Source organism: Mytilus edulis, chromosome 10 (genome assembly GCF_963676685.1).
Source record: "Mytilus edulis chromosome 10, xbMytEdul2.2, whole genome shotgun sequence".
NCBI lineage: Eukaryota > Metazoa > Mollusca > Bivalvia > Mytilida > Mytilidae > Mytilus > Mytilus edulis.
In genome coordinates, this window is record NC_092353.1 from 80,232,604 (window position 1) to 80,248,587 (window position 15,984).

At 33.0% G+C, this 15,984-nt stretch overlaps 1 protein-coding gene across 3 annotated transcripts; it reads left to right on the forward strand.

Moving 5' to 3' along the window:
- Positions 1–5,161: 5,161 nt before the first annotated feature.
- LOC139491959 (uncharacterized) lies at positions 5,162–15,610 on the forward strand. 3 transcript variants are annotated; one of them, XM_071279926.1, is made up of 8 exons: positions 5,162–5,312; positions 5,919–6,021; positions 6,691–6,859; positions 10,404–10,589; positions 11,079–11,320; positions 11,688–11,894; positions 12,423–12,783; positions 14,263–15,610. In XM_071279926.1, exons 1-8 carry the CDS (start codon positions 5,310–5,312, stop codon positions 14,417–14,419), a joined length of 1,428 nt encoding a protein of 475 aa, XP_071136027.1. In that variant the 5' UTR covers positions 5,162–5,309; the 3' UTR covers positions 14,420–15,610. The 3 variants fall into 3 exon arrangements, with proteins under 3 accessions (XP_071136027.1, XP_071136028.1, XP_071136029.1); XM_071279927.1 differs by having other exon boundaries at positions 5,176–5,297; positions 14,263–14,516; XM_071279928.1 differs by having other exon boundaries at positions 5,178–5,312; positions 12,423–12,641; positions 14,263–14,516.
- The last annotated feature ends 374 nt before the right edge of the window (positions 15,611–15,984 follow it).

Genomic DNA, 15,984 nt, shown 5'->3' on the forward strand with positions numbered 1-15,984 from the left:
CCTCACAAGATAATGGGCACATGACTGTCACTATTCTCATTTACACATTAGAGTACAGGTGTACTAACACATGTAACAAAATGCATTTCAGAAACCTTCGACTTCAGTGGCGGATCCAGAAATTTTCATAAGTGGGGGCCCACTGACTGACCTAAGAGGGAGCCCACTCCAGTCACGCTTCAGTAATTCCCTATATAAGCAACCAATTTTTTTCCCAATTAGGGGGGGACGTGCCCCCTGCACCCCCCCCCCCCTTAATCCGCCTTTGGACTTTGGACAATGTTAAATTTATATTTACCTTATTCAATTGTACAACGATATTAAAAATGTATCTATTATGATAATTTAGGAGGACGGAAAACGTAAATTATTGTTTGAATCTTAACTAGAGATATTCAATTACTAATTTTCATTTATCGTAAAATGGAATATTCAGCAACACAAAAAAAAAAAGAAAAGAAAAAGGATTTGAAATAATTTAATATTATACATTGTAAGATCAAAACAATATATAAGTTTGCCATCTAACTGGTATGATAGAGGTGCAAATAAATATTAGCTATAGGTGAGATCTATCTATCAGCATGTATATATTCATATTAACTAATCTATAATTATATAATCAGATATGAATTGAGTAAAACTGCTGATCATGATGACATTTATAAATCAATATTTGATAGATAAAGATGTAGTTATCGTTTTTAACCGGATTTTTGTGACAAAAATGTCGGTTATTGATTTGGGGATGTACGGCGGGCGGGCGGGCGGTCGGGCGGGCGGGTGGGCGGCAATCAAATGTTGTCCGTGCATTAACTCATGAACCGTTCAACCAAAGCTTTTAAAATTTTAATATGTTATTACTGACAACTATACGAAGGTCAAGTTCAATAATGGCGATTTTGACTTTTACCGTTCATGAGTTATGGTTCTTGAAAGATTGAAAAATGGAGTTGTCCGTGCATTTACGCATGAACTGTTCTACCAAAGCTTCCCAAATTCTAATATGTTTTACTAATGACAGAATCTAGGTCAAGTTCAAATAATGACGAATTTGACTTTTACCGTTCAGGAGTTATGGTTCTTGAAAGATCGTAAAATGGTGTTTCCATTCACGTTGTTGCATTTACTCATGAACCATTCAATCTAAGCTTTTCAAATTTTAATATGTTGATACTGATGACAAAGTGGAGGTCAAATTTGATATTGACGATTTTCACTTTCACCATTCATCAGTAATGGTTCTTGTGATATTGCCAGGACACAAATAAATGTTAATAAATCCGGTTTGCTGTCGTTGTGACAGCCTCTTGTTTTACATATTTTTCGTAGTACACGTGTTGGCCACGATATGTCATAGAAACATAGGTTCAAAGATTCAAATCCCGATAGAAAGAAGTCTAGACGCTGATTTTGGGGCTAAATTTCGGACAGTGTATACTATACATAATTTGTGATGATAGCACTCGAAACAAATTTAAAGGGGAACACAAAGACGTCGTAAAAATTGATGCGGGTATGTGTTTGACGTAGAAACGGGGATGTCGGGGAGTAAAACCTTTTATAAAAATAAAGAGATATGTTATTACTGCCAAAGAGAGAACTATTTAGTATCCACTAGTGACAAAAGGGCAAGGTTGTTAACATTTGTAGGTCAAGGTTAAACTTTCAATGATGACCAAATACCTTTATCGAAGTATATATCGTTTTGTAAGCTATACATTTCCCTGGCTCGAAAAAATGTGAAACATTTCAAAGAGAATTTAATGTGACTTTACATAAATCTTCAGATAAAGGGGTTTCCATCAACCACAATCCCTCTAGTTTGGCAAATGGTTAAGTTGTTACAGTTGCATCTCCTGAATGCAGAATGCTTTTTCAATTTTTTGCCACGAGACAGACGCATTGATTGCCTATTTGCATAACAATATTATTGCTTGAATGTAGCACATGTGGAGCAGGACCTGGTTACCTTTCCATAAGATCAACCTCGGTGTGTTGGTGGTGTCCAAGTTGCTCAGACGTCGCGTACGGTGTTGGTGTTAGTTTTGGTAACGTTATTTAGACGTTATTTTTCATGCATTGTATAAATAAAGTCGTACTTTTTTTTTTATTTCGTGCAGCTCAATCATACAGCATAATTTATATGAGCGGTTTGCTTGACTTGCTACGTATAGAACCGAAATGCAAAAGTGGCACACATTTTTTTAAGTACAGTTAAATTGAAACGGAAAAATAATATTCATTTACATTAATATCCCCTTGGAGCAAAGATATTTTCTCTTTCTTTTGATTGAAACAGGATATTTTAAAAACAAGTTTAAACCACTGTCTTTTCTGCTGCTTTTTCTTTTAGTTTAAACATATTTATTTATAGTGGATTGGGAAACAAGTTATTACAACTTATATTAATCCGTTTCAACTTTGAGGGTGCGAGAACTTCCTTGTAGCCTTAGCCTGCTCTTTCCGAAATCTAAAAGGGTGAATTTTATGTGCAAGAGATATTGCTCTCTCTTAATAAAACACGGGTCAGTCATTTATCGCCCCCTGCCGACGGACTATCATTGTTTCACAAGACCATCATACTCGCAAATGGTGTCAAGGGCTTATTCTTTTATCCGCTTTTGATAATTTCCGAAGAAAAATGTTATTAGTTGAATCGTTTGTTTCATCGCCTGTATTAAATGTTAATAGAATCAACAGTTGAAAGCAAATTCCAAATTAACCACAATAAAATAAATTTAATCAAAATTGCCAATTTAATTAACAAAAAGAAATTTAATCTCAACTATGAACAAAAAAACAGATGGGCGCAGATAATTTTAGCGCAAAACTACTAGGGGACATTATAAGACCTCACAAAGATTTTGTATAGATATGAATATGGTTTAAGGAAAAAAGGAAAATTAGAATTTAAACCATTTATATATGTTCAATTTGGTTCATCATGGAAATAAAAGTAATTATATAGTTGTCACTCAGCTATTTACGTTTTTCTTGATACTATCATCAACTTGCAAACAACAACATATATAAAAATACAATGTATAGGCGAATGTGCTCCACAATCTAGACAAGATAAAGAGAAAAATCAGCAACTTTATCAACAGTATTGTACTGATTGTGCTTGGGTTTTCTCTTCTAGATCTCGCGCATGGGTCTTTGTTTTTTGATAAAAAGTGTGCAAACAAAACAAATATTGAAACAAATATATAAAGAAAAATGCAAGGATGAACTTAAGGATGTTTCATTTATCCTTGTATGTGCCCATCGAAATTGATAAAGAAGCATGCCAGCATTTTTTATCCTTGCATGTTCCTATGTCCCTAGAAACACACTATCCATTCTTTCTGATTTGCAAATGTGCAATATAAATTTATCCTTTTTCTATTATAATCGTTCGTTCTAAGACACCAGGTCCCATGTACTGAATAGAGAACCTTCAAACTAGTCCCCCAAACTGTCTCAAATAATAGATAAAAGGGGAGGGAGAGGGTTTCAGAAACATTAAACCTGTTAAGAAAGTTTTGAATAAGCATTCAATGATATATTTGTCGCTGGACGTCAGATAAACAATGAATCAATACACACAAAAAATGCGCCAATTTGGGTTACGCAATGTTTCAAACAATCTCATTATTATAATTAAATCATACTATTGGTAGAGAAATTCACAATTTGCTATATCAAATTGACAATTTGTTATTTCTAATTGATAATTTGTTATATCAAATTGATAATCTGTTATATCAAATTGATAATTTGTTATACCAAATTGATAATCTGTTATATAAAACTGATAATTTGTTATATCAAATTCATAATCTGTTATATCAAATTGGAAAAAGTTAATTAGCATGGCACGTCGTGAAGGCTTCCGCAATTTTCGACGTTGGGCACTACATGTCAAGTTTTACAGAACGTAACGTCAAAACAAATAAAAAAGCATGGTGTGACATTATGACTAGACAAAAGTAGTCGCTGACTGTGTCGTTAATACTTCCGACATGTGATCGTAAATGGGTTCAAAAAAATCCCTGAACAGTAGATTTTAATGTTATATAGTATTTTTTGTGCTATTATAATTTCAAATTTTCCCCCCTCCAAAACTGTATAATATGACTTATCATACTTGTAACAAAAATGTAAAAAACGGCGTTTTGTGACATTTTGACTAGACAAAAACAAAGAGATCGCGTTTAATTTTTTTTCAATATTTTCTCTTAAAACTTCGACACAATTTTTTTTCATACACTTAAAAAAAACGTTTTCACGTTTGAATAAAATTTCATATCGTAGAAAAGAATGCAACTGCCTATTACTTTTCATAAGACACTTAACAAATGCGCCAAAACGTCAGAAAACGCGAGTGTGACATTTCAACGGATTTGATAAAATGAACAATTTAGGACATAATTTAAACAATACTTACTAATTGAAGACATAGAAAGTTGTATATTTATTGTATAATTTTGACACAGGAAGGGTGGATATGTAAATTGTGGTTTGGATCTGCAGCATTCGTTCGAATTTTGAAGAGCTCCAAAAAATATGCGAGATTTGGGTTTTGTGACAGAAATACAAATTTCAAAAAATCATTAATTCTGCCACGATCTTTTGCAATGCTGTAACACAACTTTATATAAATTTTTTCCTTATTATATATATATAAGGCATATTCCATTTCTACTTTTAATTACGCACATTTTGATATATACATTTATATAGTTATCAATTCCGAAACTTCTAACAAATGCAATAAAGGCGAACTAGAAAGCAAAACCCGTATTATCACCAACACGGTACACGACGTCATAGTCTTTCGTTTTCTATGTTGCGTTCATATACCTTTGGTTTTTTTTAATGTTATACAAGTGTTAAAACTTTAACAACATATTAAATGCTAAATTATTGCATAATCGAAAATTTGTAAACATAATACTAAGCTCGTTTCGGACTGTAACAGCGTGGATATCTCTCCCTGAAAGCTACGGGATTTCGTTAAAGGGTTATTAACAAAGCTGTCAAGAATACTCAACAAGTTTCTAGCGATGGCTCATAATACATGTATTGGGATACTGAACAATAGAGCTCTGCTTGATTCAGCGACCCCGAGTTAGCAGACTACGCGAAAACGGCGACGTCACAGAATTTCATTGTCATAACGTCAAAAACAACAAAGCCGAATGTGTGTCCCTTGTGTTTTATAGCGGAATTAACATGCGTTCTTAGGAGAGAAGGTATCCAAAGGATGAAGAGTGTCGTCTTCTGTTTTTAATTTATTTTAGGAGTACTCGGTTAGTAATAAAATGGTAAGTTAGATTTGCTTTCTTTTAAAATGGCTACTTAGGGCGGGAAATAAAACAAATGATGACAAACAGGCCATCCATCGATCTAGTATATTTTAAAATATCTTCATCCTAAATTCTTGGAATTCAAAGAATTAAGGGTTTAAAACAATCTATAATTAGATTTTCTTCACTTTATCAGACCGTAATCATAATAATCCGTTATGTAACTATCTGCAGATTTTGAACAAAATCAAAAGAAACAACAAAATATCTGACACCACCTTCAGACGAGTAATTTTTCAAATGGGATTTCAAATTTTCACAGGAATTACAATACGACCATGCATAAAATAGCCATTTTTCTCTTCAAATCTATAAAAGATAAGGAGATGTGGTATGATTGGAAATGAGACAGCTATCCACCAAAGTTCAAATAAAGTGAATGTAAGCAATTATAAGCATCCGAAAGGCCTTCAACCTTGAGCAAAAACAATATATCATTTAGTCGGCTACAAAGTGACCCTACAATGGAAAAGTAATTTAAATATATGTTGTTTACAAATCACAAACATACAAACATAAAAATAAACAAGTCAATGTTTAATTTAATTCTCTTATGTTCTAAAGACTGGCCCAAAAGGGTTGACAGTATGGACATCTTCCATGTTTATCATTGGAGCAATAGCCGGTATTGGAGTACTTTCCCTACCTAAAGCTGTAGAAGATACGGGTATGTACTAAATGTTTCCTCCCGGATAGACCTTTATATTTGAGTTCTAAAGTTACTTTTCTTCTAAGTCTATAAAGTAAATACAGTATTTAAGAAAATACAATGTTTGATTACCTTATAATGAATTGTTTTTCACTCTTGCTCATGATCAAATCGTAGACAACCGGCTCGGTTTACTCGTAATAATATGCTCGCCCTAAATGTGGGTTGCCGTAGATTCAAATCCCGACTGGATCAATTCATTAACTTGTAAATTGGTATTTGCTGCTTTTCCGGCCAGTACTCAGCATATAGAAATAATGGCAAAGCATGGCCCATTTAATTTTAAAACAATGTGTGTATGTAGGGTGACATGTCTTTCTGCGGACTTATTTGTAGTGAACTATCACGTCGATAATATGAATCATCGTGTAATCACAGTTTATCCTGATATGCATGAGATATTTGCCACTGGGCGTTGTATGTATTGCCACCCCCATGGATTGATTCGAAAATGAATTTCTCTACTGTAGGTTTCTTAAAAAAATACATTTTAACTAAGCATATACATTGACAAATTTATTACTCTGAGTTTGAATTACCCAACTAAAGTAATACATTTTCTACTATATATGAGAATAAATATTTTTAATGTGTATTCTTTTTCATTTTATACTCTTGTGTTTTTAGGATGGATTGGTCTATTTTTCATTTTTGTATTCATTGTGAAGTCTGCATACACAGCTACACTGATAGGGAAATGTTGGGTGATGATCGAGGACAGATACCCCGAATATAGATCACACGTTCCTGACCCCTACCCAATTATTGGAGAGAAAGCCTTTGGCACTTTCGGGAGGTATGCAAGGACATTATACATATATAGAGAGAGAATGATTTTATAAGTAATGTCTTAAAATATAACATTCATTTGTGCAAGGCTTAGAAACAGTTGCATGTAGAATTCGAGGCTTTGTCGAGTATTTCTCACCGGTGTCAACGTGATGATCGTAACTGCAGTTACGATCATCCCAATATGGCAGACACAAATATAAGGAAATTTTATAAGGCTGATTTCTCAACTTTAACAGCTAATTTTCAGATTTGTATTATGTCAAGAAACATCTTTATAAGCATTGCCATTGAAATATTTGTTCGGACCGGATGGAAAAGCAACAAGAAGAATGAAAATCGAGATACAAAAAATCACGATGATGATCGTAACTTTTATTTATTTTTATCAACGATGATCGTAACTTTTACTTAAGATGATCGTAACTGTCTGTTCCAACGAAGCATTTTCTGATAAATAAGGACAAATAAAGCTGTCTAGTATGCGAAAAAATGTACGTTATCAGCTGATATTGTGATAATAATGAGGAACGATCACTGAGGGGAGGGTCCTATTGGTAAGTGCACAAATGGGTATGACTTCGCGAGATTTCGTATTTATTTTTTTATCTAGTTCAATATTAAAATGCATTGGGGGTTAACAACTTTATATTTATTTCATATGTTTTATATAAATAAGGTATTGGACAGTTCATATTAATGACCAGTTTGTTAAAATTAGAGATTTTTTTTCATTCCTCCCCCTCCCCCTACACTTTAGAGGGACAATAGTACCTTTCGAGGATCTGGTATTTTTGGGGGATTCAGACTTTATAGTTTCTTTTATTAACAGATTTACGATTTTTAAAGGAGAGGTTGAAAAAATAAAGCATTAAGAAGTGTAATCATATCTGTTGAATGAAAAGATACCCATTGAAACCGTCAATAAAGGGAGCTACTATTTGATTTTTATTTGGGGGAGGGGCTAGGATGAATAGTTTTGTCCTGCATTTTTTATGTTGAAATCTCTATCCTGCGTTTTTATTTTTACTCTATTCGGTCCTGTTTTTTTCATCCTGATTATTTTAACATAAATTGTCATCTTGCCTGTTTGTTTGGCCAAGATGTTCATCCAGTTTTTTTTTACTCAAATCTCCTGTCCTGCCTTTTCGGCCAAATTTCATCCCCCCTTATAAAAATCAAATGGTAGATCCCTTATTGATATGTTTGGCTTAACACAACTTCTTCGACTAACTGCAATAACACATGTCATATACCGTAGAAATGTAAGGATTTGTAGCTTGAAAAATCTTATATGAACATATATACCATCTATTTTAACTTGTCCTTCTTTACATAAATAGCCAACCCATGGTAAATATAGGCAACAGTGGTCCAGTGGCGTATTCATAAAGGGATGGGGGACTGCCTACCTAAGAGTAGGTCCGCTACAGTCATTCTTCGTTGATTCCATATACAATCAACCAAATTTACCCAACAAAAGGTGATGCGAGCACCTTGACCCTCCCTCTAAGTCCGCCTCTATAGTCTACCAATGTTTAATAGTCATAGTTTGATTAAAAAAAACAAGGCCAGGCAACAATTTAAAACCGTTAGAAAGTCATCAAAATAATGAAACTTCATGCCTTCCTTTACTTTATTCAGTGAAAGTTTTGGCCTGTATTCTTAAACTGTATCATGAGAATGATATTTATATCAACGTAAATGCATTTTGAATATCAACTAAATTACTCATAAGAAAATAATATTGTGGACATTTGCATATAAGTCTGCTAATCCCCTTATGTCATTTCTTTTTAGAATAGCGGTTTTCATTTATTCTTTGTTTATTTTTAAAATCACAATTTTCTTTATCGTGACTGCTAAATAGGGTGTTCATTGAGTGAAAAAAAACATTCATAAATTTTGAGTTACGATCATCTTTTTATAAAAACAATTCAAAGTTACGATCATCTATAGACGAAGCTACGATCATCATCGTGATTTTTTGAATCTCGATTTTCGTTCTTCTGGTTGTTTTTCTATAACTTATGAAAAAAACATTCAATGGCAATGCTTATAAAGATTTTTCTTGATATAAAACAAATATGAAAATAAGCTGTTAAAGTGGAGAAATCAGCCTTCTAAAATATCCCTATATTTGTGTCCGCCATATTGGGATGATCGTAATTGCAGTTACGATCATCACGTTGACGCCAGTGATTTCTATCCTGTTTCGATCGAGCCGAGTACAGATACAAATTATTTGTAATAATTCGATACAATGTATGATATACAATTATGGCCCGTTGAAAAGGTGAATATCCAAAATTGTCAACACGAGAAGGTTATTTCATTGAGGGCACAGCCCGAAGTGAAATAACTTTTAAGGGTTGACAATTTTGGATATTCATCGATTCTAAGGGGCCACAATTGTTTTATTATACCGAACTAACAGTGGAAGGGCATTTCGAACACCTAGTGTCTATATTTTTAACATTTACACAGACTGACGTTTGAAAATACATTTGTGTTCGATTTTCTCGAATATACAACAAAAGTAGAATCTTTTTGTAAAATATTGATGGCCCTGAAAAGGACCGTTTATAAGAGACATCATCGGCTGCTGCCACTCTCAGCTGTATCTATGTCCAATGCCGTATTTCCTCGTCTCTCGATGGGCTTCCAGTGTAACGTGAACGCTGCCATTTTGTTTATTTACGTTTGTGACGTCATTTTCATGGGAGGTAACTCAAGTACAAATAAACAAACTCAAAAGGTTATTCACCGGTGAATAATAGGGTTATTCACCGCTGGTGTAAATTCTTTAGGGTTATTCGTCCTTCCTTCAATTGAATGAAAATTAACTGAATTATTCCATGTCACGTGATTACGTTTCACCCAATAGAATTGTTTGAAATATATGTAAGGTATAATAATAGTTATTATACTCTTTTTACTGCAACTCCTACAACTGTCCAAGATGAAATATTTAAAAAAAAACAAAACAATTTTAGAATTTGAAGCGAACGATGTTAAAAATGTATTCTGTATTGACGAATCAAAGAAGTTGTGCAGTTGTAGAACTACTGTTGTTAAATCAACGTAATATCATGAATATTGCTATATAAATTCAACATTTGTAATTAGAATAAGTCCATGAAAAAAAGAGAAATAATTTCAAAATGTTTTAAATTAATTATTATAATGAATAGGCCGTTTCAAATTCTAAAGGACTATGAGTATTTTTTTTCAAATAATTTGTTTAGATAGAAGTCTGTGGAGAATAGAAAACATAAAGGAAACCAAAATTGGTTCGATTTTTTTATTTGCTCTGACCGAGTACTAGGAGTCGGGTTCACATACATAGCGTACGACATAGACTGATTTTAAGTATATTGAATTGTTCAAATCATAAGATTGTTTTTATGAAACCGACTCCATAATGTCCAACACAGAATTACAACCTGTCCGAAACTATATGCTCAGAAGTTTACAGTCAGTTATATAAAAATAGTCTATTACGAATATTAATTTTTTATTGGTAAAACAAATTTATTCTTTCCTTCCAGGAACTTAGTTACAGTTACTAACAATATTTTCAATTTTGGAACGGCTGTTGTGTTTATGGTTCTTGCTGCAAATAACGTGGTAACATTACTAGCGAACTACACAGACGTTTCTTTCTGTTACTGGTTACTGGTTCTGAGCGTTATTTTGGCGCCAATGACATGTCTTGGAACGCCTAAAAACTTTTGGTAAGATTCGTTAACTAAACATTTCTATGACATGGTTAGAAAATGAAGTTTCGATGGCTTAATTAAAGTCAACTAAATTACAGTTAATAGGAGACGCACTTTCTTAAAAGATTTGTAAACAAACAGATAGTTAACTTTGTATACATTGTGACTTGGATGAGAGTTTTCTCATTGGCACTCATACCACATCTTCTTATTCATATTGATAAGTTTGAAACAAAACTCGAGGAAATAATAGATCTGTCTTTTTTCGTCTCTGAAAGTTAAAGGAATCAGTATTCTTAAAAACACATTTGCATTTAAATATAGAATGCACAAAGATTCTGCGAAAAGCATTTTTGAAAATCATCATTATCATACATCTAAAACCAATAATATTCTATAATAGATCTATCTTAAAAGTTGATTTAATCACAGTCAAATTCTTCGACTTCGTTTTTGATAGTATTGTGTTGGTAGTTTTGCTACTAATTTGTATCCTATTTATAGGTATATTGGTATAGGTGCAACTATATCTACAGGAATAGCGTGTGTGCTGATAGTTATCCAAACAGTCATGGACAAACACAAACAACCAATCGTACATCATTCCGAAACAAGTACATTGAAGATATTTACAGCCTGCGGAAAAATGGTATTTGCTGTAGCAGGTCACTCAATTTTTCCTACAATCATTACTGATATGAAGAAGAAAAATGATTTTCATAAAAGTGTTCTTTTAGGATATGGAAGTAAGTTAACTATTATTACATAGCATTTTTCATATTTGATGTATTATTAGCCTAAGGTTCAATATCATGAGCCAATGAAGAAAAATAACAGTTTAATATATATTTTGGAATTAGAACATGGCTTTGTTTCCAAAGGAAAGTAGGACGTCATATTAGGATATAGCATGATAAATATAGAATATCAATAAAAACAAGGGTAGTACTTTATATCTGATTCAGTAAAAAAGGGGCAGTTTTTATAGTACAAAAGCAAGGGGTACCTTATAAAAAAACAAGGGGGATGTACTTTATATCAGTAAAACAAAGGGGTTTATAATGTAGCTATCTTTTTGGATCGTTCAATTCCTTTCTTTATTATCTTTTACAGTTGTTTTGTTGATGTACCTGCCCACGGCACTCTCTGGATACCTGGCGTATGGACGAGATGTAAATGTTAACGTACTAAAAAGCCTGTCTGTTGGTAATATGGCTCACATTACAGAAATTTTGATAACAGTCCACCTTCTATTCGGATTTGTTATTTTTATGAATCCTATTTGTCAACAATTTGAAGCTATTGTTGGTGTCCCAGAAGGTAAGGAGTTCTGTAACTTTGTACTTGTTTGGCTTTATAACTATTTTGATATGAGCGTCACTGGTGAGTCTTATGTAGACGAAACGCGTGTCTGGCGTACTAAATTATAAAAGAGACGAAAATTAAAAAAAAAAAAAACATTTTAAAAGCAAAAGTGTTACTATCATTTCCTTGATTAGATACATATGTGTTTATTCGTATTTAAAGAGCAGAGAGAAGTACATTTGTGAATTGCTTTAAACTTCTAAACGCACTGTGTGAAGTTTACAGTATTTCTTATCGTTGATATTCCAAATCAATTAGATTCCTTTCAAATTGCATTCTGTTTGGATGTTGCTTCTTCTTTTTTTTGACTAACCAAAAAGTAAATATCGATAGTCAATTTCAAGTATAGAATGTAAAGTTAATGTTAAGGCAATTAAAATGTTGAAAATTTTTCCTATAAAAAAATCCGAAACTGACTACATTTCCGAGCATATTAATAAAAGTTACAGGCGAATATACATTCTTTCCTTTATTTATTTCCAGAGTTCACGTGGAAAAGATGTGTGGTTCGTCCTATAATTGTATTGGCAGTCCTCTTCGTTTCTGAAAGTGTACCTCATTTTGGAACGGTGCTGTCGTTAGTTGGAGGTTCTGCCACAACGTTATTAGCCTACGTTTTCCCTTGTGTTTTCTATATGAAACTCTGTAGAGATGTAAACGAGGAGCTAAAACTTGGCCCACATCACGTGGTTAACAAAGAAGGTACGTTGACTCAGAAATCAATCGAGTATTCTCCGTTATTAGACCATTTGACTGGAGAGGAAGAAAGTGAGAATGGGTTTGAATGTGAAATGTCGGAAGCCAGTTCACCGGCATCTTCAAGGACAAGAATCAGCGAGCCAATGTGAGTATTCGTACATGTGTAATGTTTCATTGGATGCGACTGAGTATTGACAAAAGTATCTGTTTAGAAAATATTGATAGCCACATGGTGATCTAAAATGTCTTGTATCATTTACAGAAACTTTGCAATATACCTTATTGCTATTCGTCCGCCATTGCTGGACATCACACAGGTTCTCGTACAATTTTGACGTCAAAATACCAAATATTTGACGCCACAATACAAAATATCTGACGCCACAATGGAAAAGTGCTTGTTGTATGACGTCAATAGTTCAAGCGGGACAGATTCTTGGGTCAGAGGGGAATAGCGATAAGGTGTATAGTAATCAAGAGAAATTGATTCTTCAACTTACACCGTGTTTGTTATTTCCCGAAAAAAAATCAATGAAAACACGTGACTTTTATTTAGAATGGGAATACTGAGCGACTGTGTCGACAAATAATGTGTGTTAACTTTTTACATTATATACATCGGACTTGGATATTTACTTTGTCGAAGTCTGCGCTCTATATGCTTCCTAGGCATAAGTTGATTGAAATCCACGCGATTTTCTCAAACTTCCATTGATGCTCAATTTGGCTTATAAATTGTTAAACTTTTAAAGAAAAGCTTTACCAAAAAGACTCATATTTCAATTCTGACGTGTCTTTTCCTGTGAACTTAATATTTAGGACCAAATATTGCCGTTACTAAACTAACTCCCTTAGACAGAAATAGGAAACATTTAATAAAAATATGAATGTGCCTATTTACATGACGTCTTTATTTGAAATAACCTAAAATATGTTTTGAACACTATGAAATATGAAAAAAATAACATAACAAATGGTGTGCACATTGAAACAACCGCATACCGGGTTATTTAAAAGTGTTCACCATATTTTTGAAATTATTTTAGAAAAGATAGAAAACATATGTGACAGAATGATCGAAAAGCTTATAAGCTGTCTGGAAACAATTGAAAGTAGGGTTCAAACAAACTATTGTGTACACTGAGATCCTAAAGAGCACCGCAGAAAAGATTTAAGAACGCATTGACAATTTCAATCAAACAAGTCTATACATGCATTTCGTTCCTTAGAATATAATTCTTAAATTCATTTTTAAGGAGTAAATCACAAACAACCGTTGATGACTTCATGGTCTCATGATGACAAAATGATGTCTCATAAAATATGTCTATGAACTGATAGACAAAACAATTTAAGCCAATGAGAAGACGTGTTACATCCAAACTTAAATTATAAAGTGATTAATATGATCTTAGAAACCATTTATATGCTTAATTAAGTTTTACCAGTGTTTAATTTTCACAAATTATGTTTCACCAGTGTCAAAATTTCACAATTAAATATTTGTCAGATACATGTATTTCACTTTCGGCCTTCCTGTTCTTGTAAAAGATTCAGTATAATCCTTACATTGAGTGATATACAAAATGATGTTTAAAAAAATTTATTTTGTACTTACTTTCAGCGTTATTCCAATGTGGCAGAAAATTTTAAACACCAAGATAGTAATAATTGGCATATTAGGGGGTACGGCAGCAACAGTGTCCGCCATTATTGATATAACCAATCCAGAGAGTTTGTCTGTTCCATGTTACGTCAGTTTACAAGGAGCAGGAACATGAATTACGTTTACCTTCATTGGTTTTCTTTTCCGTGTCTAGCGAACACGAAGCAAGCAAGGAGTGGTACATGAAGGTTTATGTAAAAAAAAAAAAAGAAGATAGGCGTTGAATTTCAATTGGAAAACAAACGATTTACATCGAATACATCAGGGTTATACATGATTCTAATTGGTAGTTGAAAAACCGTACAAAACTGAAGAATCATATCAATTATGGTTGTTCGCTGATCATTTTTATAACTTTTTGTCAGATATTTGAAATCCTCTGGTTTTATCAATTTTGTGTCTTTAGAAAATCGCCCACTAACTCTTTATTTTTCTGTTTGTAATATCATTACATGTAATTTAAACTTTAAAGCCATTTTGAAATTCCTGTCATTATTCATAGTTCTTGAAAGATAAAGAAAAGTGCCATTGTTAAATGTCAAAGAAAACCATCTCCAGCCAAATTTCTGATGGCGCATAACTTAACAAACAGGGACACATACCTTAATTTTTTCTGCTTTTTTAATCTCCGTTATTTTTAAACTTTTCCTTTTAAAAGGCCTTTTTTTAAACAGCAGCGATTATTCTTAAGTATGAATAGATTGAAATGTTTTGTATGGGGGAAATGATGGCCTTATATTTTTTCATGAGAACAACGCCCTCATATTTATATCTAATAAACAAAGTGGGATCGTGCTCCCTCATTATACTTTGGAAAAAAATGTATCCTTAATGTGAAAATTTTACTTGAGATTCCTTTTGTACGAGTTTCTGTTACGAGTTATACGTTTCATATTGTATATACAGTACATTGAAAACTTATATTTAGTTTATTATGTTTACAATACTTGAATCGTAATTCGCCGTTTCAGAATCTAATGCATCCTGGGTAGTACTTTCAAAAGTGTACACCACAACGTCCTGATTGGTTAAAAATGTCATAAACAATGGAAATTTAACCAATGACGTGGAGTTATTTTCATTTTGGGGTACGAACAATGAAATTACCCATGATTCTTTAGATTCTGAAACGGCTAATATGTTATTAGCTAGAAACATTGTACTGATTGTATTTATCAAATTTATGATCCTTATATTTTCTATTTTCTGGAGGGTAAACGTAATAACTCTGTGTTAAAAATTGTAATAAAATTTCTGATGCATTTAGAACTCGTTTCAATGTATTTGAATAAAAATTTCATATGTATGTATCATTTATTTCGCCAGATATACAGGTATAATCAAACCATAAAAAAATATGATTTTTTTTCTATGTGTAGTAGAGGGACGAAAGATACAAGATGGACAATCAAACTCATAGACTGAAAATAAACTGACAACGCCATGGCTAAAAATGAAAAATACGAACAGACAAACAATAGTACACTTGACGCGACATAGAAAACTAAAGAATAAGCAACACGAACCCCACCAAAAACTGGGGTGATATCAAGTGCTTCGGAAGGGTAAGCAGATCCTGCTCCACATGTGGCACTCGTCGTGTTGCCTGTTATTACAACTCCGGTAAATAGTCCAATTCGGTAGTTCACATTCGTGAAAAGGGAAGGGTATAGTAGTTAC

Excerpts from the sequence above, each read along its gene's own strand:
- LOC139491959 (XM_071279926.1), top strand. Across the intron at positions 10,590-11,078 it reads GGAACGCCTAAAAACTTTTG|GTATATTGGTATAGGTGCAA; the intron begins GTAAGATTCGTT and ends TCCTATTTATAG. Across the intron at positions 12,784-14,262 it reads ACAAGAATCAGCGAGCCAAT|CGTTATTCCAATGTGGCAGA; the intron begins GTGAGTATTCGT and ends ACTTACTTTCAG.